This window comes from Heterodontus francisci, unplaced genomic scaffold, assembly GCF_036365525.1.
Source record: "Heterodontus francisci isolate sHetFra1 unplaced genomic scaffold, sHetFra1.hap1 HAP1_SCAFFOLD_124, whole genome shotgun sequence".
Taxonomy (NCBI): domain Eukaryota; kingdom Metazoa; phylum Chordata; class Chondrichthyes; order Heterodontiformes; family Heterodontidae; genus Heterodontus; species Heterodontus francisci.
The window spans coordinates 4275542-4301038 of NW_027140322.1; the positions used below are offsets into that span (position 1 = coordinate 4275542).

At 41.6% G+C, this 25497-nt stretch overlaps 1 protein-coding gene across 1 annotated transcript; it reads right to left on the reverse strand.

Moving 5' to 3' along the window:
• Window positions 1–2823: 2823 nt before the first annotated feature.
• Window positions 2824–25497, reverse strand: LOC137359236 (deleted in malignant brain tumors 1 protein-like). Its single transcript, XM_068025296.1, has 5 exons — window positions 25373–25497; window positions 17225–17257; window positions 16155–16469; window positions 3781–4071; window positions 2824–2969 (listed from the first exon to the last, which is right to left on the reverse strand). Exons 1-5 carry the CDS (start codon window positions 25416–25418, stop codon window positions 2824–2826), a joined length of 831 nt encoding a protein of 276 aa, XP_067881397.1. The 5' UTR covers window positions 25419–25497.

The following is a 25497-nucleotide window of genomic DNA, read 5'->3' on the forward strand; positions in this document are numbered from 1 at the left end:
ATTCCTCACACCACGAATACTAGAATGATTCTATCACATTCTTCCACTTTCTCCACCTGCATTGTATCTGTCTGGTGATGCAACCGATCATACCAGTGCTTCCAGATATGTCTTCCTTTTTCCACATCCGAGGACTCTCCTCACCTCCTCATCCACCCACCATGGTTGACAGTGCCCCATCACGTCCATTCCATTTCCCATACTTCTGCTTTAACCCTTTCCCCCCTCGCAGAACCATGATAGGATTCTGCTTCTCCTCATCTTCCACTCCATCAGCTTCCATATTCAACAGATGATCTTCCACCATTTACAGCACCTTTAATGTGATAGCACTACCAAGCACATCTTCCCCTTCCCTCCACTTTTTACATTCTAAAGGGACCATTCCCTCTGTGACACCCTGATGCACTCTTCGCACTCTTCAATCATTCTCAGCAACCCTTCCCACAGGAACTTCCCAGGCAAGCGCAGAAGATGCAACCACTGCCTTGTTACCTCCACCTTTCTCACCGTCCAAGCCGACAAACACTGCTTCCAAGTGAAACAACGATTTGCTCGTACTGCTTTCTCTTTTGCATACTGTATTTACTGTATTGACTGATTATGATGCTTCTCCTTTACATTGGCACAGCAAACACAGTTGAGTGATTACTTTGCAGAACACCTTTGTTTAGTCTGCAAGCTTTACCTTTAGCTTCCAGTTGCCTGTCATTTTCATTGTATACTCCACTCCCACTCTGACCTCTCCCTCCTTTTTCTCCTACACAGTTCCAATGAAGGCTAACATAAGTTTGAGAAATAGCAAATTAAAAGCAAAATACTGCAGATGCTGGAAATCTGAAATAAAAACAAGAAATGCTGGAAATACTCAGCAGGTCTGGCAGCATCTGTGGAGAGAGAAGCAGAGTTAATGTTTCAGATCAGTGACCCGCCTTCACAACTGACAAATATTAGAAACGTAAAAGGTTATAAGCAAGTTAAGTGGGGGTGGGGCAAGAGATAACAAAGGAGAAGGTGTAGATAGGATGAGGTTACAGAATAGCTGACCAGAATGACATGGAGCAAAGATGTGTTAATGGTGTGTTGAAAGACAAAGCATTAGTACAGAAAGGGTTTTAACGGACTGAAAATTGAACAGCCACAAGTACAAACATAAAAAACCAGTGGGTAAACCAACTGAACAAACTAAGATGAAATAATATAAAAACAAAAAAAATTAAAAAGGGAAAAGAAAAAATAACTAAAAATAAAAGTAAAATGGAGGGCCCGTCATGCTCTGAAATTATTGAACTCAATGTTCAGTCCAGCAGGCTGTGGAGTGCCTGATCGGTAAATGAGATGCTGTTCCTCGAGCTTGCGTAGATGTTCACTGGAACATTGCAGTAATCCCAGGACAGAGATGTGAGCATGAGAGCAGGGGGAGTGATGAAATGGCAAGCAACCAGAAGCTCAGGGTCCTGCTTGAGGACTGTTGGAGGTGTTCACAAATCAGTCACGCAGTCTGCGTTTGGTCTCCCCAGTGTCGAGGAAACCACATTGTGAGCAGCGAATACATTATAGTACATTGAAAGAAGTACAAGTAAATCGCTGTTTCATCTGTAAGGGGTGTTTGGGGCCTGGAATAGTGAGGAGAGAGGAGGTAAATGGGCAGGCATTACACCTCCTGCGATTGCAGGGGCAGGTGCCGTGGGAAGGGGATGAGGTGGTGGGGTAGCGGAGGAGTGGACCAGGGTGTCACGGAGGGAATTATCCCTTCAGAATGCTGACAGGGGAAGGGAGGGGAAGATGCATTTGATAGTGGCATCACGCTGGAGGTGGCAGAAATGGCGGAAGATGATCCTTTGGATATGGTGGCTGATGGGGTGGAAAGTGAGGACAAGGGATCCCTGTCACGGTTCGGGGAGGGAGGGAAAGGGGAGAGGGTAGAGGTGCAGGAAACGGGCTAGACACGGTTGAGGGCCCTGGAAGCCACAGTGGTTGTAAGGACCTCCTATAAGGACTCCATTCCATTCTCCCAGTTTCTCCGTCTCCGTCGCATCTGCTCTGATGATGCTGCCTTCCATGACAGCGTTTCTGATGTGTCTTCCTTTTTCCTCAACCGAGGATCCCCCCCCCACTGCGATTTGCTTGTACTTCTTTCAATGTAATATACTGCATTCGCAACAAAAACGACTTGAGAGGGTTACAGCAATGCTAACCATCAAACAAATACTCCAAATGTATGATCTCTTCAGAATATTCCTGCTTTAATAAGCCTCCTATTTCTTTATTAAGTATAGAAAATGTACCCTGATACTCCCTTCAATCATTCTCAACACCCCTTCCCACAGGAACTTCCCATGAAAGCGCAGGAGTTCCAACCACTGCCCTGTTACCTCCACCTTTCTCACCATCCAAGCCCCAAAACACTGCTTCCAAGTGAAACAACGATTTACTTGTACTGCTTACTCTTTCGTATACTGTATTTACTGTGTTGACGGATCATGATGCGTCTCCTTTACATTGGCAGACCAAACACAGTGGAGTGATTACTTTGCAGAACACCTTTGTTCAGTCTGCAAGCTTTACCTTCAGCTTCCAGTTGCCTGTCATTTTCATTGTGACCACACTCCCACTCTGACCTCTCTCTCCTCTTTCTCCTACACAGTTCCAATGCAGGATAACATAAGTTTGAGAAACAGCACTTCCTCTTTCCACTAGACTCTTTGCAGCATTTTAGAATGAACACTGAGTTCAGCAATTTTAGATTGGATTCCCTCCCCCTTTTTTCTTTATTGGACGATATTTGCCTTCCAATTTGCACCTCCTCTAGAAATGTGCTTTTTACTTGGCCCATTCCAACATATTTTTGTTCTGCATTGTCCGTTTTACCATTTCATCTCTCCTGTCTTTCACCACATCACGGAGCGTTCCTTTCATTCTTTCCTTGTTTCCCCCTTTCTTTAAAAAAACTGCTAAATTTCGAAGTCCTGATGAAAGATCCACAAACTGAAAGGTTGATACTCTTTCTCTCACCATAGATGCTGCCGGAACTGCTGAGTATTTCCAGCACTTACTGTTTTTATTACCTGTATTTTAAGTTGTGAAACGTGGGAGCACTTTTGCACTGAGCAATGTCCCACATACAGTGATCAGATAACTGAGCAGATATTCTGTTATATGAGGGTGCTGGCTGAGAGATAAATGTAATCCCGGAAACTGGGCGAATTTAAATTTACATCATGTTTGTGACATTTTCAAAGACATAGCACATTGGTGAAATAACGAATTACGTCATTCAATATCATTTTATTGCAATCGGTGTGGTGGAACTTAAAATATATCTCACACTATGTATCTTGCAACAAGCTCACAGTGTTTTCTATTGAACAGCTGATCTTTGCAGAGAATTCCATGATCATTCATATTTGAACTGCCGACATTGATAACAGTTTCAATGCTCGAGCAACATTTCCATTCCATGGCAATGGTCCTGGGAGCATCTTGCTGATTCTATAGCCCATGAAAAATGCCCCAGATTTACCCAGAAATAGATATTATATGACGCGAAGTACTACCAACTAGTCATTGTATGTATTAAATGTTTACTGGAGTGAAGATTTGATTCATTTGAAATTTAATTCAGACCAATAAACCCACAAACACATCTCAGAATCTTAATGACAAAGGAAGCATGGGTTCAGCAAAACTAGTGAATCAGAAACCTGTGGAAATAGTCAATGAAGCTTGAAAGCAGAATTGACTGAGATGACTCACCCGTACAGATGACACTTGCATCGTTTTCATGTGAGAAGCTAAACTGTTCCCAGGATGAAACAGGACAATCCCACAATCGCGTCTCGTTCCCCAGACACCTGTAATTTTCCTTCCACACTGGACCAGTTCCCTTCCCAAAGTGAGCTCCTCCCGGGATTGAGTTTACTGTCCCACACTGTAGGTGCTCACAGACCACGTTGGCGTCTTCCACATCAAAGTAAAGGTCACACAGCGTCCCCCATTGGTCTCCATGTAGCACCTCCACCCGGCCGGAGCATCTGTCCATCCCACCAACCAATCGAGGTTCAGGTTTCCCTGTATTGGAAACAAATACAAATCCAAATAATTTCTAAATCATCCTCTGCATAGAAACAGCAAAATAGAAAATGGGTAAAAAAAAAGTAAAATTTTATCTGCACGATTATCCAGCCATACCTTACACAAATTATCTATCAAAAAACAATTAGAATTACTACAGCAACACAAAAGTAACATTCTGAGGCTGTTGAAGATCTGAAATGAAACAGAAAATGCTGGAAATACTGAGCAGGGCTAGCAGCATCTGTGGAGAGAACAAGGGTTTCAGGTCTGTGTCCTTCCCTCACAATAATTACTACAGGACCTCTTTAAGAAGTTGGGTGAATACTCAAAATTTAACAGCTCTTCTGTCAAACGTTAATCGATTGTTGGACTTTATCTCTTGGGTCTTGGAATATAAAACTCAGAAGGATGTGATGTTTCTGTTGTATCTGTTGTCGCTTTTGGGCACCGCACTTCGTAAACCATTGGCTTTGGAGGTGGTGCTGGACAGAGTCACTGGAATGACAACAATGCTTAAAGCATTACATTATGAAGACAAGTTGCATAAACTTTGTTTACAGTAGATTGCGTTTAGAATGATTAGACCTTATCGAGTTGACGTGTTTAAAATGTTTAAGGGGTTTGATAGATGCGCTAGAGAAGATCAGGAGAACAAATACAAAACAAGGCCATTTAGGAGCTGCTTGTCTTCATGAGGGATGTGGACATCTCTGGCAGTTATTGCTCAACTTTATTTGCCATTGAAACCGTTGTCAGAACCTTCTTCTTGAACTGAAATTGATTGCCTGGGCAATGTTCTTCTGCAAGTTCTGAGGTCGGTCGAGTTAAGTCAAAGGTTTTAGGCATAGTGTGGACCTTTAGCTGCATGTGTTATAAACAGAGTGGGAAGTGTAGAATTTGGTAATTAGTGTGTAAGACTGAAATCCAGCCTTAACATTTAGAATTTAACTTGCAATATAAAAAAGCTGCAAGGCAGTTCATGTTAGTAGTTAATCGTGCAAGTCAAGTTCGCAGTCAGCAGTCAATCAGCTGTGTTTGTCCGATCTGGGGTAATTACTGTCAGCTGGAAACGGTCTAAACAGTTGCAACTTGAATGAGCCTGCAAAGGCATAACACATTAGACTTCATTGCAAGTGGGTTTGAGTGCAGGAACAGGGATGTCTTACTTCAGGGCCTTGGTGAGACCACATCTGGAGTACTGTGTGCAGTTTTGGTCTCCTCATCTGAGAAAGGATGCCCTTGCCATGGACAGAGTGCAAAGAAGATTTACTAGGCTGGTTTCTAGGATGGCAGGATTTACGTATGAGGAGAGATTGGGTCCACTGGGCCTATATTCACTAGAGTTTAGAAGAACGAGATAGAGCCACATAGAAACCTATAAAATTCGAAAAGGACGAGGCAGGCTCGATGCAGGGAAGATGTTCCCGATGGCTGGAGAGTCCAGAACCAGGTGTCACAGTCTCAGGATATGGGGTATGCTATTTAGAACCGAGATGAGGAGAAATGTCTTCACTCAGTGGGTGGTGAACCTGCGGAATTCTCTACCGCAGAAGGCAGGGGAGGCCAAACAATTACATATTTTCAAGAAGGAGATGGATATCTTTCTTAATGCCAAAGGGATCAAGGGGTATGGGGACGAAACGGAAGAGGGTACTGAATTTGATGATCAAACATGTTTTTTTTAATTGCTTGGCAGGCCCGAAGGGCCGACTAGCCTACTCCTACTCCTATTTTCTATGTTTCCATTTTTAGTCTTCTAGTAAGGCAGAGTGTAACCACAGATTGCAATGTTAACTGAATACATTATGAACATAGTGGGAAGTTAGAGTTTGCTCAGAGAAAGTATTCGGTGCAGAGGGGGAAAAGGAGGTTGTTTTTTTAAATTCTTTCACAGGGAGTGGAGGTTTTTGGCCAGGCCAGCATTTATTACCAAACCCGAATTGCCCTTGCAAAGATGGTGGTGAGCCGCCTTCTTGTACTGCTGCAGCGCATGCGCTCTCAGTACACCCACAGTGCTGTTCGGTAGGGAGTTCCAGGATTTGACCCAGCGACGGTGAAGAAACGTTGATATAGTTCCAAATCAGGATGGTGTGCGGCTTGGAGGGGAACTTGCAAATGGCGCTGTTACCATCCATCTGCTGTGCTTGTCCTTCTGAGTGGCAGATGGCGTGGGTTTATAACGAAGTGCTTTGTTTTGTCTGTTCAGCTTGAGAAAGTGTGTGGAGTCACTGATTTAACACAGCACCACAGCCAGCAGCAGCAGAGCCTATTGGGAGAAGCAGACACCAGACAAATAGAGGGGAAGCAATTGTCAAGTCAGAGTATGAGGGGACGTGGATAAGTTTCAAATAAGTATTAAGTTAATTGGTGAGTGCTCAGTGTTTCGGCATTAGCAGACCAGTAAAATAGCTTTAAACCTAAAATGCATCTACAAATAATTTTAACTCTAAAATAAAGACAGACTAAGTTATGGCAGAGCAGTTATTTTTTTCAGGATATAGGATTTTGTGGATGACGCAATTATCCCGAGGGAAAATGACCGTAGTAGATGTATCCACCTGCAAACTCTCTGGCTCTGGGCCATAAAGCTGGAGTGGGAATTGGAGATACCCCAACACAGACAGCAGCAAGAGGAGTATTGGACAGTTTGCTGCAGATTTCAGTCACATCTTGTAGAGAGGTGCGGGGTCAGAATGAGGTTGTTGCAGCTTCTAGTCCACAGTAATGGAAATCCAGATTTGTTGGTGAACGAGGATATGCAGAAAATGAATCTTTCCAACAGGAACAATGTACTGGCTATTTGTGAGGATAAGGATGAAGACTGTCAGAAGGACAGCCAGAATGTTGACCGTGATACGTTGGAACAGGAAGCTGTGCAAAAGGTGGAGGAGTGGAGCATAATTTGATACTTTTAAGTAGTTCAGTCATTAGGGTATTAGGAGTCACAAACAGTATTTGCCCAACTTGTGCGAAGTGAGGGATATATCAAATCAGATTGCAAGAATGCAGGGGAAATATCCAGTCGTTTTGGACCATGCAAGGACCAACAGCATAGGAAAGAAAAGGCAAGAGTTTCTTTTCAGAGAGTACCTGGTGCTGAACTATAAAAGAAGATCTCAAGGATTGTAATCTCTGGATTATTATACAAGCCGCTTACACATTTGAATGGGGAGTGGGGGGTGGGGGAATAGGGAGGTCAACACGTGGTTGAAGGTGTTGATGTTGGAAAGAGGTGTTACTTTTTATGGTACCCACCACTTGTACTGGGATATTAAATAATTGTTCTGTTGGAATGCGCTTCACCTGAACCGGGTTGGGATCAGGGTCCTAGAATAAAGGATAAATAAGGCTGTTACAGGAATCTTAAACTTGTAAGTGGATGAAGGGAAGCTGGAGGGGGCTGGCTGAGGGGGTAGAGCAAAGTTGGAAATCTAACGTAAATAGGCAATACCGGGAGAGGAAAAACTAAAACATGCAATATTTGAGTAAGACAATTTTACAGCTTTACAACACTTGAATCTGCGGTGAAAACAGCTGTTGCTTTCTTGACAAAACAGTTGCTAGAAATACTGGCAGACCTCGACGTTTTGGGCAGTGTACTCTGTCCATTGTCTGGAGAAACAACTGGAACTGGTGGAAGCGATTGGTTTATATGTAGTGGAGAATGGGAATAAGGACAGGATCTTAGGTTATTACAGGTGCTTGTTCTAGCTGCTATTGGTCTGTTAATTATATTCCGTGAAAGGTCAGTACATGCCATTGTGCTTGCTGCTGTTTGGTCAGCTACAGTGTATCGTGGCAGGTCAATCCATACTATTGTTCTGGTCGTGGTATGTTGGCTGCAGAGCAGGGGATGGTGTGTCTCTTGAGGAGAGACAACCAGATATCCACTGAGGAGCAGGCCACTGTTAGGGGGACGTTGTGGTGTTTATAGATCTCCATAGCTTCCCTGATGCAGTGAATGGGACAAGCCTGCCATCGTCAAGTAAACTCAACGCAATGACCACAGCATTGAATGGTCCAATTCCAAACTCACCTCTTCTATTATGGACTGGCATGCAAGACACAGTAACATCATAAGTATAAAAGAAAACAAAAACATGGAAAAATAGGGAAAAGAGCCCAGATTCTCGTGAATGGCAGATATACAAAGAATAGCAAAGGGTGACAAAATAGATCGCAATAGCTACAATACTTTTACAATAATTTCCAAAATAGTTTGTAAGTAAGAGCAATGTGGCCTCATTAAAATGACAATGGTGATATTATAAATGAAAATAAGGAAATGGCGGGAATTATACATAATTACTTTGCATCAGTATGGACATGGACGTCACTTTTCTTAAGGTTCCTTGTTGTTACAGTTGACCAAAAGCTGCCTTGACGTCGAGGACAGTCACTTTCATCTCACTTCTGGAATTCAGCTCTTTTTTCCATTTTTGGACAAAGGGTGTAATGAGGCCTGAAGCTGAGTGGTCCGACAAACCCAAACTGAGCATCAGTGAGTAGTTTATTGGTAAGTACTGCTTGATAGCGCTGTAAACAACACCTTCCATCACTTTGTTAATGATTGAGAGCAAACTGCTGGGACAGTAATTAGAAAATTGCAATTGTTACACGGCTATTTAAAGTATGTTAGCGAGGGAATCGAGGGAATTATAGATTGGTTCGCCTAACAGCTGTTGTCAGGGAATTACCAGAGTGTACATTTAAAGATGGAGTGTCTGATCACCTTGAAAAGTTGCAGCCAATCAGAGATAGGCAACATGCATTTGTAAAAGGTAGATCATGCCTGATGAACCTGATCAATTGTTTTGTGGAGGTAACTAAAGTAGAGGGCAGGGGAAGCTCAATGGATGTTAATCAGATGGACTTCCAGAAAGCAAACAACAAAATCCCTCATAACTGATTGTTGGCTAAAGTTGCAGCTCACAGGATTTAGGGCAAATTATTGACTACTTCGGACGTGAGCTTAGTGGCAGGAGACAGACAGCAGGGATAATGGGCAGATCATCTAACGGGCAGGATGTGATGGCGCCGTCCCACAGAAACCTCTACTATTTATTAATGATTTAGATGGCTGAATAGAAAGCCATATATAATTGACATACTCAATATTGCCATTGAAAAAAATCAACGATATTGTAATCATGCATATTTTAAGCATACATTTGCAACAACAAAAAAAATAGATTAAGTGACTGTGGAAAACTATTACAATATTGGCAAGTGTGAGGTGTCCAATTTGGAATTTAAAATGTTCCAGTATTTTCGAAATGGTGAAAAAACGGAAAATAGACTTCAGGGTCAAGGGCAAGGACAGAAAAAAAAACAGCAAATGGAATGCTGGGCTTTATATCTGGAGGAACGGAATACAAGGGGCTAGAAATCATGCTACAGCTAAAAAAAAATCCTGGTCAGGTCACATCTACAGTAGTGTTCAGCTGTGTGCAAACAAAAAAGTATTTTGGGCAGTTAGAACTGTGCAAGAAGTATTGTGCGACAAGAACTGATGCTGGGAGTACTATTGATCATATTTTGCATAAATGATTTCGACTCAGGGAGGGACAGACAATTACAATATTCATTAATGACATGTACTTGGGACAATGGTTAATACTAAGGCAAATTGTGATAAAATACATGACGTTAACGAAATTGTAAATGAATTTTAATGCAGATAAATGTTCACTTACAGATTAGGGTAGGAAGACTGAGAACACATTTTCCTTGGACAATGATAATCTAAATTGTGTCGAGGAGCAATGGGATTCAGGGGTACAGATAGAAAAATGAATACAATAGCAATACAGGTTAACAAAGCTGCAGAAAATACAAAAACATTGAGGATTATTTTCAGAGAGATACGTTGAAAGGGGAGTCATACCCAGCACAAGGAAAGATTTGCTGTTGATTGGAGTCGGTTGATTGGGTGCGAACTGGTCAGTGTTTCCCTGCTTTTCTAGGCAGTATGCAACTGGGCAATTTTCCACCGTATCAGTTGGATCCTGGTGCTGTAACTGTACTGGATCAGCTAGGCTCCAGTTGTTGCTAGTTTTAGAGCACTGATCTTCAGCACTGCAGCTGGAGTGTTATCGGGCCCCGAATCTTTGTTATGTGCAGTGTGCTCAGCCGCTTCTTAATGTTGTGCACGGTAAATTTAGGAATGGACCGAGAAATAGAAAGCATTTGCACAGCAGTAGCTCATTGGCATGGATTGTCACGCACTACTTCTCACCTTTTGCCAGTCTGAATAACTACCTTTAACCCACACTTTGTTGACTGTTTTGCAGCCAGTTTTCTACAGTCTGTCATGATCACCCTTCAAAGTATGCAATTAATTACCTTGAAACCACATTCACAGTTTTAGGTTTAAAAACTGGACAGACAGCTTCTGACCAACAAGATGCAACAGTCAGCATATAATCATAGAATGTTTACAACACAGAAGGAGGACATTCAGCCCGTTGATTCCATGCTGGTTATCAGCAAGAGCTCCTCAGCTGGTCCTATGCTTCTGCCCTTTCCCCATAGCCATGCAAAGATGTTCTCTTCAGGTGCTTGTCCAATTCCATATTGAAAGCCACAATTGAATCTGTCTCCATCAGACTCGCAGGTAGAACATTCCAGAAGATCCTAACCACTCGCTGTGTAAATAACTTATTCCTCATGTCAACGTTGGTTCTTATCCCATCCACCTTATAACAGTGTTCTCTGGTTATTGACCTTTCTGCCAAGAGGAACACTTTCTCTCTATCTACTCTGTCTATTCCCCTCATGATTTTGAACACCTCTATCAAATTTCCACGCAGCCTTCTCTGTTCTCAGGAGAGCGACCACAGTTTCTCCAAACTATCATTGTAACTGAAGTCTTTCATCCCTTGAACCTTCCTTGTAAATCCTTTCTGCACCCATTCTATAGCATTCACATTCTTCTAATGTGCCGTGCCCTGAATTGTACACAATACACCAGTTGAGGTGAAGCCAGTGTTCCACAAAAGTTCATAATAACTTCCTTACTTTTTTACACTATACCGCCACTTAAAAAGGCCAACATCCCATTGAATATTAACCAATTTCTCAACCTGCCCTGCTACCTTCAACGATTTGATCAAAAATACTCCCAGGTGACTGTTGGCTGCAGCCACTTTCTAATTGTACCCTTGAAAAGCGACTGGCAGCAAGCATTAAAAGAAATCCCAAAGTATTCTATAGACAGAGAAATAGTAAAGGGGTGGTAAAAGGAGGAGTGGGGTCGATGAGGGATCAGAAAGAGGATTTACATATGGAGGTAGCGGGTATAGTTCAGGTATTATCTAAATTCTCTGCGCCTGTCTTTGCCAAGGAAGAAGATGCACCCCGGGCAATGGTTACAGAGGAGGTAATTCAGATACTGGAGGGGTTTAAATTAATAAAGATGATGTATCAGATATACCCTGTTAATAAGAACATACGTATGAACATACAAATTAGGAGCAGGAGGTGGACACTCGACTCGTCCAGCCTGCTCCACCATTCAATACGTTCATGGCTGAACTGATTACTCCACATTTCCACTGACCCCCGATAACCTTCCACCCTCTTGGTTATCAAGAATCTACCTACCTCTGCCTTAAAAAAATTCAAACACTCTGCTTCCACTGCCTTTTGAGGAAGAGAATTCCAAAGAGTCACAACCCACTGAGAAAAAAATTCTCCTCATCTCTGTCTTAAATGGGCGACCCTTATTTTTAAACAGTGACCCCTAGTTCTAGCTTCTCCCACAAGGGGAAACATATTTTCCACAACCACCCTGTCAAGACCTTTCAGGATATTATATGCTACAATCATGTCGCCTCTTCCTCTTGTAAATTCCAGCGGAAGCAAGCCTAGCCTGTCAAATCTTTCCTCGCATAGCAGGTCACCCATTCCAGATATTAGTCGAGTAAACCTTCTCTGTACTGCCTCCAACGCATTTACATCAGTCCTTAAATAAGGAGACAAGTATGGTACACAATATTCCAGATGTGGTCTCACCAATACACTGTGTCTCTGAAGCATAGCCTCCCTACTTTTGTATTCAATTCCACTCGCGATAAATGATGACATTTTCCTAGCTTTTTAAATTACTTGTTGTACCTGCATACTAACGTTTTGCGTTTCATACACTAAGACGCCCATATCTCTCTGTATCTCAGAGCTCTGCAATCTCTCACCATTTAGATAATATGCTTCCCTTCTATTCATACTCCCAAAGTGGACAATTTCCCAGTTTCCTACATTATAATCCATTTGCCAGGTCTTTGCCCACTCACTTAACCTATCTATATCCCTTTGCAGACTCCTTATGTCCTCTTCTCAAGTTACATTCTTACCTATCTTTGTGTCATTCGCAAATTTAGCAAGCATACCGTCGGTCCCTGCATCTAAGTCATTTCTGTAAATTGTGAAACGTTGAGGCCCCAGCACAGATCCCTATGGCACACCACTCATTACTTCTTGTCAACCAAAAAAATGACCCATTTATGCCTACTCTATGTTTCCTGTGAACGAACCAATCTTCCATCCATGTTAATACGTTACCCCCTACACCATGAACTTTTATTTTATGCAATAGCCTTTGATGTGGCACCTTCTCAAATGCCTTCTGGAAATCTAAGTACAATACATCGACCAGTTCCCCTTTACCAACAGCACATGTAACTCCCTCAAAGAACTCCAATCAATTGGTTACACATGACCTGCCTTTCACAAATCCATGTTGACTATGCCTGATTACCTTGAATGTTTCTAAATTCCCTGCGATAACATCTTTAATAATAGCTTGTAACATTTTCCCTAAGGCAGGTATTAAACTAATTGGCCTATAGTTTCTTGCTTGCTGTTTCCCTCCCTTTCTGTCTAAAGGAGTTGCATTCGCTATTTTCCAATCTAAATTAACCTTCCCCGAATCTAGGGAACGTTGGAAAATTAAAATTAACGCATCAACTACCTCACTTGCTACTTCTTTTAACACCTTAGGATGAAGTACATCAGGTCCTGGGGACTTGTCAGCCTGCAGCTCCAACAATTTGCTCAGTTCCTTTTCCCTGGTGTTTGCAATCTTCTTGAGTTACTCCCTCCCTTCCATTTCCTGACTTACAGCTAAAACTGGGATGTTACTTTTATCTTCAATAGTGAAGACCGATGCCAAACATCTGTTCAATACATCTGTCATCTCCTTATTTTCCATTATTAATTCCCCAGACTCACATTTAATAAGTTCAACGCTCACTTTGTTACTTCTTTTCTTTTCTTTTTTTTAAATGTATATATATATATATATATATATAAACTCTTACTATCGCTCCTTATATATCTATCTAGCCTTCTCTCGTCCTCTAATGTTACCTGCCTTATCAATCTTTTCGTCATCCTTTGGTTTTTTAAAAAATTCTGTCCAGTCTTTTGACCTGCCTCCCATTTTTGCGCAATTATAGGCTATTTCTTGAAGTTTGATACGACCTTTGGCTGTTTTACTTAACCACGGATGGTGGGACACACTCTTGGAATGTTTCTTTCCCGTTGAAATATGTGAAATTGTGTGAATATCTGAAATACTCCCTTAACTGTCTGCCAATGCATTTCTATTGACCTATCCCTTAACCGGATTTGCCAGTTCACTTTAGCTAGCTCTGCATTCATGTCCTCATAATTGCCCTGATTTAAGTTTAAAATATTAGTCTTGGACCCACTCTACTCTCCCTCAAACTGAATGTAAAATTCAATCATATCATGATCGCTGCTACCAAGGGGCGCCTTAACTATGTGGTCATTAATTATTCCTACCTCATTGCGCAATACCAGGTCGAGTACAGCCTACTCTCTGGTTGGCTCCACAAGTTATTGTTCCAAGAAATTATCCCGAAAATATTCCATGCAGTCCTCATCTAGGCTATCTCTGCCCATCTGATTTTCCCAGTCTAAATGTAGGCGAAAATCCGCCCCTAATTATCACTGTACCTTTCTGACAGGCTGCCATTATTTATTCATTTATACCCCCTCCCACAGTGTGGTTAATGTTAGGTGGCCGAGACACCACTTCTGACAAGTGACTTCTTGCCTGAATTATTTTTCATCTCTACCCGAACAGCTTCTACATCCTGGTCTCCTGAACCTAGGTCATCGCTCACCATTGTGCTAATACCATCATTAATTAACAGAGCTACCCCTCCACCTATTCCTAGCTTCCTGCCCTTCCTAAATGCCATGTATCCTTCAATATTCAGGTCCCAGTCTATATATATAAATGAACTAAACCTTGGTGTACAGGGCACAATTTCAAAGCTTGCAGATGATACAAAACTTGGAAGCATAGTGAATAGTGAGGAGGATAGTGCAGATCTGCAAAAGGACTTTGACAAGTTGGTGAAACGGGCAGACAGTTGGCGGATGAAGTTCAATGCAGAGAAATGCGAAGTGTTTCATTTTGGTCGGAATAACATGGAGATAAAATATAAAATGAAGGGTTCAATTCTAAAGGGGTAACAGGAGCAGAGGGACCTTGGTTCAATCGTGCATAAGTCATTGACGGTGGCAGGCTAGGTCGAGAGAGCGTTTAATACAGCGTACACTGTCCTGGACATCATAAATAAGTGCATAGAATACAAGAGCAAGGGAGTAATATTGCAGTTGTAGAAGACGCTAGTTCGGCCTCAGATGGAGAATTGCATCCAGTTCTAGGCGCCACACTTGAGGAAAGATATGAGGGCATTGAAGAGAGTAACGAGACTTTTCATGGAAATTATTCCAGGGATGAGGAATTTCAGTTATGAAGATAGATTGGAGAAGTTAGGACTGTTTTCCTTGGAGAAGAGAAGGCGGAGAGGTAATTTGATAGAGCTATTCATAATAATGAGGGTTATGGACAGTGAAGCTGGAAGGAAACTGCTTCTACTGGTGAAAGGATCGAGAATAAGAGGGCACCAAGTTAAAGTATTTGGTGAAAGAAGCTAAAGTGACATGAGGAAAATCTTTTTCATGCAGCGAGTGGTTCAGATCTGGAATGATTGTCTGAGATCGTGGCAGAAGCTGCTTCAATTGTAGCATTCAAAAGGGAATTAGACAGTTATATGAAATGGAAGAATGTGCAGAGTGATGGACAGACGGCAGGGGAATGGAAATGAGTGAACTTCTCTTTCAGAGAGCCCATGCAGACATGAAGGGCCGCATAGCCCCCTTCTGCACTGTAACAGTTCAGTGATTCTGTGATATTGCCTCTCCTCCGTGTTCCAACCAGAATGTATCAGTTCACAGTTCTCTGCGTTAAATTTCATCTGCCACCCGTCCGCCCATTTCACCAGCCTTTCTTTATCCTCTTGAAGGATATCAATATCCTCCTTACAGTAACTGGCCATGAATTCAGGAAAACTCGCCGCTTTTCTTCGAATAGTTCAACTGTGTTGAGTTTAATCGTTGCAACTGCTTCCTGAATTATCTTAGCTCTTTTGTTTAATATTCTGCGAATTTCACTTTCTCAATATTTAAATGGCAATGCGCAGGCAGCCGTGGGATGTTACAGAGCTGTTTCCTCTTGTGATACCCACAATAACTGCGGACCCATTACTTTGGCTCCCCGAGGCAGAGAAACCTGCCTCCCTCCCTCCTCTGCTCCCCAGTCTCAGCTTCACAATCTGTGTAATATATCAGATCTGAGGCCAAGCGATCATTGCGGGTGGACAGCCGGGCTGACAGTACATGCCCGGTAGCGGCAGCTGGGTTGATGAATGGAGAGTTGGATTGAGATTGTGACATTTCCAGCGGTTCAGATCATTCACTGCGGCTTTAAGGAAAATCTCAATACAAACTGCTCTGTCTGTATTGTAAGTATGCTGAGTATCAGATATTTGTTGCTCCCGGTGGAGAATGTTTCTTCAATATAGTACTAATGATATTATTTTAAATAGTGATCCGAATATTAACATTAATTCCAACCGGAGTTTAATGGAATTATTATCATCTGACTTTCCGGGTAGGGACCATCCCGGATTGCTTTACTTTCACTTCTTCCTGGATTCATTAGCTGCGGCGGGAGATGAGAAACTGAGAAAGGATTTTACCTGAGCAGATGACGCCAGCATCATAGACGTGTGACCAGGAATAGTGATCCCATTGATATGATTTGCAGTCCCGCAGAGCAGCCTCAGTCCCGCTGCACTCTACTTCATCCGTCACAACGGGTCCGGACCCTTCCCCAAAGTGAGCTTTACCCGGTGCAGAGACCGCGGTCCCGCAACCCAGCTCCCGACACACAACAGCAGCGTCCAGCAGGTCCCAGTAGGAATCCCACACAGTCCCCCACTGTCCCCTGTAGTGAATCTCCACTCTCCCAGCGCACCGACTGCCACCATTCACTAATCTCAGCTTCACCTTCTCTGTAAAAGATCAGAAATATTATCAAGCGTTCATATTGCGTTAAACCCACAGATTCCCAGCGCACGTACCCTCCCCATTAACCAGGCATGAATTGATAGGAACATCCGTCTACATTCAGAACCCTAATAAAACCCGGTGGAAATATTACACATGATAAAAAAGAAACGGTAATACTAATACACAGTGCAAAGGAGCAGGGAGCCGGGAGACAGCCGGATATTCCCACCAACACAACGGCTCCAAAGGGAACGGGGTGTGTTCAGGCTCAGAATATATTTAATCTGCAGAAGTGGGGAGAGGAGCGTGGCTGTAATTATCACATTGTTACGTTTTCAGTACTGATTGGGCGAACACAGTGAGATACCAGCAACAGGGAAGAGCAGAGGAAATTTCCGCCACAACCACCACAGCCAATAAAGACAGGGCTGGATGGTCATGTGAACTGGAGATCACGTCAGATTGGTGAGGTGGACCTTTGGACCGGCAACAGTGTGAGTGGAGCTGATCCTTCACACTCTGCTCTTCAGAGACCCTCAGTTATTGTCCCTCCACATGAAGGCAGCAGCCATCTCTCAGCTGGAATTAAAGATCTTTACTAACACAATGAGGGACACACTCCCTTTCTGACTAGCAACCGGGCAGCGGGTTAATCCGTGATCACAAAAAGTACTGAGAGTGTCGTCCAAGCTTAACATTTAATGGGATAGATCAGAGCAGAGAGATAGCAGATAGTGTGGAAATAAAGGGCGATTACCTGACGGGTCAGCCTGACTGTTCCCTGGTCTGCCTGAAATGAGAAATTGACAATTAGAGTTCACTGGGACAAGAAATGAATGAAAATGTCAGAAAGCAAAAACACGAATACAACGAACTGCAGGGTGATTATTCCCGTGCCTTTGCTGAATAAATTATATTAGGATCTGTGATTTCATTTTTTAAAACAGAAAATACAGTTTCTGCAACAAATTAATATTGGTAATGGGCCAAAATGTATCCAGCATTGTTTTCACATATACACACACTGACACTCGGATACACTCTCCCATTGTGGTGACGGTGGGTGGTCTTTATGTATTACCAGTGTGAAGGTGCTCTGAGAAGGCAGTGGTGATGGTCCTCTCCCTTATAGAATCTTACAATGGAACAGCACAGAGGGATGCCATTCGGCCCATGCTGCCGATGCTGTCTCTTTGTAAGAGCTGTCTAATTTGTCCCACTCATTTTCCCCTTCGCCCTGTAAATTTGTGCTGATGGTGCTCTGACCATTGATGACCCGTGTGTAGGTGCCGTGAGAAGAGGGTGGTGATGGATCTGCTTTTAAACTCTCAGTGAATTGAGCATTCCGATCGAAAGTTCGAGAAGGAATGGGAACATTTAAATTAAATTAAAGATTTTCCGATCTTGTGGTAAATTTTGATGCCTTTTAATTTACTGCAAAGTCTACCACCTGTAACTTTCAAAGTTTCTATAAAGGTGTAATTGGGCCTTTCTGCTGTTCAATAAAATATATAGCTTCCTCAAACAAAACAAAACAAGATGAATGGTCTGTCAGTCTCCTAACTCGGTGCTGACTGTTTCATCCTAAGTTCCTGCGGTTCTGATTCTCTTGCAAACTGCCCTCGCCGACGTGCCATATTCTTTTACCAGTTAATGATGCTCGATCAATGGTCCTCCCGTTTACTGGTAAGCTTTTTAAAAATGCAGTCAGTCCGTTGACCTGTATCCAATCTCCCTGATGATAATGTGTCTCACAGATTTCCAGGTGTTTTTCTATTCACAACATGATATACTATAGACGGTGTGTTGACCTGCTCCCCATCTCCCAGTTGATAATATATCTCCCATGTACGCTTGTCTCTTTATATACTCTGCTGATATATTATAGACAACGTGATACCGATTGCTGTCCTCAGCTGTGCTTACCGAGTAATCTGGAATGAGTTACTGTTTCCCAACTGTAATCTCACTGGTCTCTTTATGCTCCGAGTTATGCAATGTAAATAGTGTGTGACTTCATCCCAGTCATGGAGCCTCAGCATTCCTGCCAACTTTCCCTGATAATAGTGTGCTCGCACAAATTCCCCTTTCCCAGTGACCAACCTCAGTGCTTCTATCGGGTCCGTGAATCCTCTTCAATCCACTCAGTCTTTTATTGTACACTTCCTGCATTTACCATTTCAGCCTGTATCCACACATGCTACGCTGGATTTTTTTTCCTGATAATCCAGTGGTTCAAGGAGTAAACTGATGCACACCTTCTTAGGGAAACTAGGGATGGACAATACACTGGTGCAGAACAATATCGCCAAAATGACGACATTGGTTCAGGAAACCACCCCGCCATCACCTCTGGCTAAGTAGGTTTGTTCAGTAAATTTCACCTGGCTAGCGAGCTCAGGACCCGAAAATGAATCTAAACAATCTGTTACCGAGACTCCCATGCTTGCCTATTCATCAAGTTTATCTCTTGCGGTCTCAGAGAAATGATCATTCGTTCCCATTTCTCAATCATTACTATGTTTCCATTTATCTACAGTACTCCTCATATCTGCTGAGTCCTCCATTCACTCTCATTTGCTTCCTCACAATTTCTAACTGCTCTCATTGTTGTTCTTGAAAAAGTTTGAATGCATTTCTTTTTGAACCGTGATCCGAATCACCTCTATATACAGGGAATATACCCACTATTTTCACACTCTTCTGGTCGGCCTCCTCCCCCAGGTAAACGTCAACTCAGCTAAAACTCTGCCGCTGCTGCTGTTATCTTGGCACGGACAGTCTCGTTCACCCATTTTCCTTGCTCTCACTGTCTATGACGACTCTCGCTTCCCAACACCTCTGATTTCATTAGTCGCACCGTTACATTCCTGATGTTTGGACTAATGGTTTTGGTGCCAAACATAAGTTATTTTAATATTTTATACTTACATTAACTTGCTATTGAACCGGATTGCCACAACGAGTAATAAAGAAACATTAATTATAAAAAAATAATAAACTCAGAGGAGGTGAACTGAAACGGGACAAACGTGGGATATTGAAAGCCCAGAATTTAACCTCTTGAATGAGTTACAATACGAGGGACAGCGGTGGTTTAGGGGTTGCAATATACAGTCAATACAGAGAGTTTATAAGTACATGATTCTCGTGGCAAATTATTAGGTGGGTCAAGATTCTAAATGATTATGTTATCGCAAACGACTTTAGGCCCAATTTGAACAACTTTCGCAATTAAGTGAGCTCTTGTGGATTTCAGAAACAAATTAATTGATAAAATTGCAGTTATTGTAGGTTAAAACCTCAAATCCGGATTCTGTGTGCTAACAGCATTATCAGTAACTTTTAACAAGCTATGTCTACAAGGCATGAGCTAGTGCCTGAAGAAACGTTACCGCAGTTGGAAATAACCAAAGACACATCAGAAATTGGCTAGCTGAAAGAAGACAGAGGGTGGTGATTGATGGCAAATGTTCATCCTGGAGTTTAGTTACTAGTGGTGTACCACAAGGATCTGTTTTGGGGCCACTGCTGTTTGTCATTTTTATAAATGACCTGGATGAGGATGTGGAAGGGTGGGTTAGTAAATTTGCAGATGACACGGAGGTCGGTGGAGTTGTGGATAGTGCTGAAGGATGTTGTAGGGTACAGCGGGACATAGATAGGCTGCAGAGCTGGGCTGAGAGATGGCAAATGGAGTTTAATGCGGAAAAGTGTGAGGTGATTCACTTTGGAAGGAGTAACAGGAATGCAGAGTACTGGGCTAATGGGAAGATTCTTGGTAGTGTAGATGAGCAGAGAGATCTTGGTGTCCAGGGACATAAATCCCTGAAAGTTGCTACCCAGGTTAATAGGGCTGTTAAGAAGGCATATGGTGTGTTAGCTTTTATTAGGAGGGGGATTGAGTTTCGGAGCCACGAGGTCATGCTGCAGCTGCACAAAACTCTGGTGCGGCCGCACCTGGAGTATTGCATGCAGTTCTGGTCACCGCATTATAGGAAGGATGTGGAAGCTTTGGAAAGGGTGCAGAGGAGTTTTGCTAGGATGTTGCCTGGTATGGAGGGAATGTCTTACGAGGAAAGGCTGAGGGACTTGAGGTTGTTTTCGTTAGAGAGAAGGAGGAGGAGAGGTGACTTAATAGAGACATATAAGATAATCAGAGGGTTAGATAGAGTGGATAGTGAGAGCCTTTTTCCTCGGATGGTGATGGCAAACTCGAGGGGACATAGCTTTAAGTTGTGGGGTGATAGATATAGGACAGATGTCACAGGTAGTTTCTTTACTCAGAGAGTAGTAGGGGCGTGGAACGCCCTGCCTGCAATAGTAGTAGACTCGCCAACTTTAAGGGCATTTAAGTGGTCATTGGATAGACATATGGATGAAAATGGAATAGTTTAGGTCAGATGGTTTCACAGGTCGGCGCAACATCGAGGGCCGAAGGGCCTGTACTGCGCTGTATTGTTCTATGTTCTATGTTCTAAACATCTACAATACCGATATTAATTGTCCTGGGCATTGTCTGTTGAATTGAAATATGCAAGCGAATTCAGGGGTTGTTCCGCAAAGTATGGGACATGTGGAAGGACATTGAAGCATTTAATAGGAGTAGGATTAAGCCATACTACCTACCCAGGCTGCTCCGCCGTTCAATAAGATCATGGCTGATCTACTGCCCCAGATCCACTTTCCCACCTTTCCCCAGAGATTGGGAAACAACTCCGGATCTTTCATTAAACACTGCATCGCACCATATAAAAAGTATGGGACATGTGGAAAGAGATTCCGAAACACGTCTGGATGTTAAATACAGCATCAAATGTCGGAATCATGTGGAATAATAGTGAGAATCACTAATTACTACACAACACCGTTCACATAAATGGATGAAATAGAAAACATGATTTGATGTCAAAAGGCATAGTTTTGAAGATTGTCGGTGACTAAATACAACTGTTCTAACAGCGAATCCCCCTGAAAGCAGTAGCATCTTTTCTGGAGGGTGTAAATGATAATTCTATTAATAATCAGTAAAAATGAAGCAATATTGCTTCCAGCTCCAGTTAATATATTACACAACTTTTATTGTCATTTCTGAATATTACAAATGCTGTACACCTATTTCATCTAATTCTCTGTATCACAGGGCACTCCACTGAGAAATCCAGGCGACAATTTGGGATGAGTGCACTAGATACAGATCCCAGTATTCTGTTGTTTTGACTCCCATACACTCGATTGCAACACTGACTACTTTCTACTTCCAGGAGTCTCCGTTATAAATGCCTGATTAGAATTTTAACTCCAGTCTTTTGCATCTGTACGAGCGCCATAGGAAACAACATAAAACCAACCCTTGCCGCATTTATGTTCAATTTTGGTAACAAAACTAAATTTAACTCAAATTTCCTCTGGAAAAGCAATTGCATGTTAATCAGATGAAAAATATTAGATCCGTTTTTACTGTATGTGACAAAAATGGACAGCAGTTCCCTATTTGAAGTTGATACACTTAAAATCAAAAATGACTAAATGTATTAAATTATAAATTTACATATTAAGGAAGCTGTTTCAATATTCACTTTATACGATCTCAATAAATGACAAATTAAAATAAATATGCACATTTGCTATAAATTGATTTTGATCAGCGGCCGATTGCTAAAAAAAGATTCAGGGAGTCTTCTACATTCCATACTTTATCTCCGTTCTATGGTTTGTAGAAAATATTCTTAAATTACCTTCAAAATCAGCATTTTACAATACAATCCCTTTCACAAAAACAAAAGAAAATTCATCATGGAAGTATCCAATAACATTAAGGGTGGGTTTCCCAGTCGTGAACCAGCATTTGTTGTCGACAGACATTAACAAATGTAACCAAACCCGCTCTGAAAACAGTGACAAACTGAATCGAATCATCGACCGAAAAACTCTGCAACAATATCGAGCAGGTGGAAGGAGACTATTCATGATATCTCAAGAAACACTTCACGATGCTAAACATCAAAGGAGCATGTGGAAGGAGACTTTGTCACATTAATTATTACTTGACGCTGCACATATGAATATGTGAAGTAAGTTGAGAATTTCCAATACAAAGTTCAAAATTTTCAAGGTCATCATTAAGTAAATAATAATAAATGGAAAATCCTCCGGAGATTTTGGAATATTCGGTAACATTATCTTTTGGAGAGGCACTTCACAATTACAGTAATAATGAATGCTCATTGAAATAATATTGGTTCTGCCTCTCGTTAATATATTATACAATATTTATGGATCATGTACCACATTCTAACGTGGAACAAACTATTGAAATTATTTCAGCTCCATTCAGTATACCACACAGGGTCAGACAGCAATTCTGCTGTAAAAAACTGGGACAGAAATTCCCGTGTGGGTTCAGTCAGCAGTAGATTTAGCTTTGACTACTGTTCTCTCATCCCAGCATTACCATCGACCCCAGACCCCAAACTGCGAGGCCTTCTACTCTCACAGTGATCACGTTCCACTGCTAGATTGCTATGTTTAAATTATCTGCTTAGAATTTCCACTCCAGTCAGTTGTATCGGTACAAGAGCTTTTGAGGACCAAATAAAACAAATTGCCAAGGTATTAGTTCACAATTTTGGATTTAAATCAAAGTTCCGCACATGTACCACCTGGGAATTTAGAAGACGTGTTAATCAGATGGAAGATATTATAAAACAATGTTTTCTGAAAGCGGAAGAATGGATAATTGCTCCCTATTTAATATTGATGGAATGTAAACTCAAACCAACAGACCAAGATCCGTATTCAATGTGAATTCTACAAATGAGATAAACTATTTCAATATTCGCTTCATATGATAGCAAAGAATAACATTGTTTTTTTGTCATAAAACATGCCTGCTTTTTAAAAGTTATTCTGAGCAACTGGCGATTGGAGAAAAGGATAAGGGAGTCAAGTGCAATTCATTGTTTATCTTTTCTGTGACTTGAATAAAATGTTATTTAAATAATCCACAAAATTGGGTTTTACTATCCAATTTATTAATACTCACGGAAATATATTTCGTTAAATACATTAAGTATCTGATAACACTGGGACTAAGTTGTCCTGGCAGTAAACCAATAAAGTTCCAATAGACAGAGACTGATCAATCTAACCAAACACACACGGTAAATAGTGAGGAAGAGAATGGAATCATCAATGGAATAAAACAACAAACATCGAGCCGTTGGAAAAATAATAAAGAACATTATCACTAACTCATTACACACTACATGACACTGTGTCAAAATATGTGATTGGGGAAACTTAACTATCTTTAGGCACTGTACAAAAAATGGAGGAAATAGAATAATTAATTTAATATAAAAGATACTAATTTTGAAGATCATCACTAACTGATCAATAACACAGAGCAAATTCCCCAAAGATTAAGGAACTTTTAGTAACATCATTTTTTGCAGAGTGCACTTGATAATTATACTAATAATGAAAACGAATTGAAAAATATTGGTTCCATCTCCAGTTGAGTGGTTATTATAGATTGAAGGTAACACTTCAACATTGAACAAATTATTCTAAAATATTTAGTTTCATGAACTGTATCACTGGGAGAGCATACAACACTTGTATTGAGAAATAGCTGTGACAGAAATGTGTGTGGCGGTTCATGTCGGCAGTAGATGTAGTTTTGACGGCTGTTCCACACTCAGTGAGATAACTTACACCCAGACTCTGATAAACTCTATTCAAACAAAGACAGCGCTCTACTTCTATCAGACTCGCTTTAAATAATCAGATTAGAATTTCAATTTCAGCTGGCTGTGTCAGTATAAGAAATGCAGGGGGAAAAATTAAACAAACTGCCGCGGTCTTTGTGTTCGACACAAATTCAACTGGGAATTTAAAATACCCGTTAATTAGTTGTAGAATATTCTAAACTTGTTTACTGTCACCAAAACAATATTCCTGTCAGCAATAGCTCAATTGCTAGCACTCTCGCCTCTGAGTCAGGAGAGGGTGGGTTCAAGTCTAATTCCAGGGACTTGTGCGCAAAATCTAGGCTGCCACCCCAGTGCAGGACTGAAGGTGTGCTGCACTGTGCAAGCTGCTTTCCATCGGAGGAGAAGTTGAACCGAGGCCCCGTCGGCCCTTTCAGGTGCAGTATTTGGAGGAAGGGCAGGGGAATTATCCCTCGTGCTCTGGCGAATGTTGATCCCTCAATCAATACCACACACACAAAAAAAGTATTCTGGCCATTATCACATTGCTGTTTTTCGGAGCTTGCTGTGTGTAAATTAGCTGCCACGTTTCCTACATTACAGTATGGACGACACTACAAAACAGTACCTAATTGACTGTAAAGCTCTTGGGACGTCCTGACGTAGTGAAATGCGCTTTATAAACGCAAGACACTTTTATATAAATGGAGGTTTATTCCTATTTGCAGCTAATAGAACTTAAAATGGAAACAATCAATCCAAAATTTGTATCAAATGAAACTTCGACAAATTATCTCAACCATTTCAGTATCCATTTCAAACCAACCCAATGAAAGACAACTGTAAATAAAATAGATCCGTTTTCTGTAAATTGATCCCAGACACTGACAGATTCTATTCTAACAGCGAAGTGGCTCTTTTTCGAACAGACCCTCCTTAAATAGACCCATTAGATTTTCAACTCCAGTCTGCTCTGTCTGTACGAGCAGCAGGTGGAAGTCAATAAACAAATTCCGATATTTCATTAAACTCTACACAAGAACATTAACATTTATAAAGCATTATTTACTTTCTACATCACCTGAATGTGTTCTTCAGTAAATATGTTAAATATATTCAAAACAGACGTCTTGTAATAATAATCAGTGCATCAGTAAATAACATAATGCATTCAGTAATCCGTAACTCACAGTTCAAAAGCTGCAGCAGAGACAGGGTCAGGAAGGAATGCAGCATCGTTCTGGCGCCGGGTACAGCGATGTGAACAGAACATTAATCGAACGCTGTTCTGAGACACTAAGAGCTGCTTCCAGCA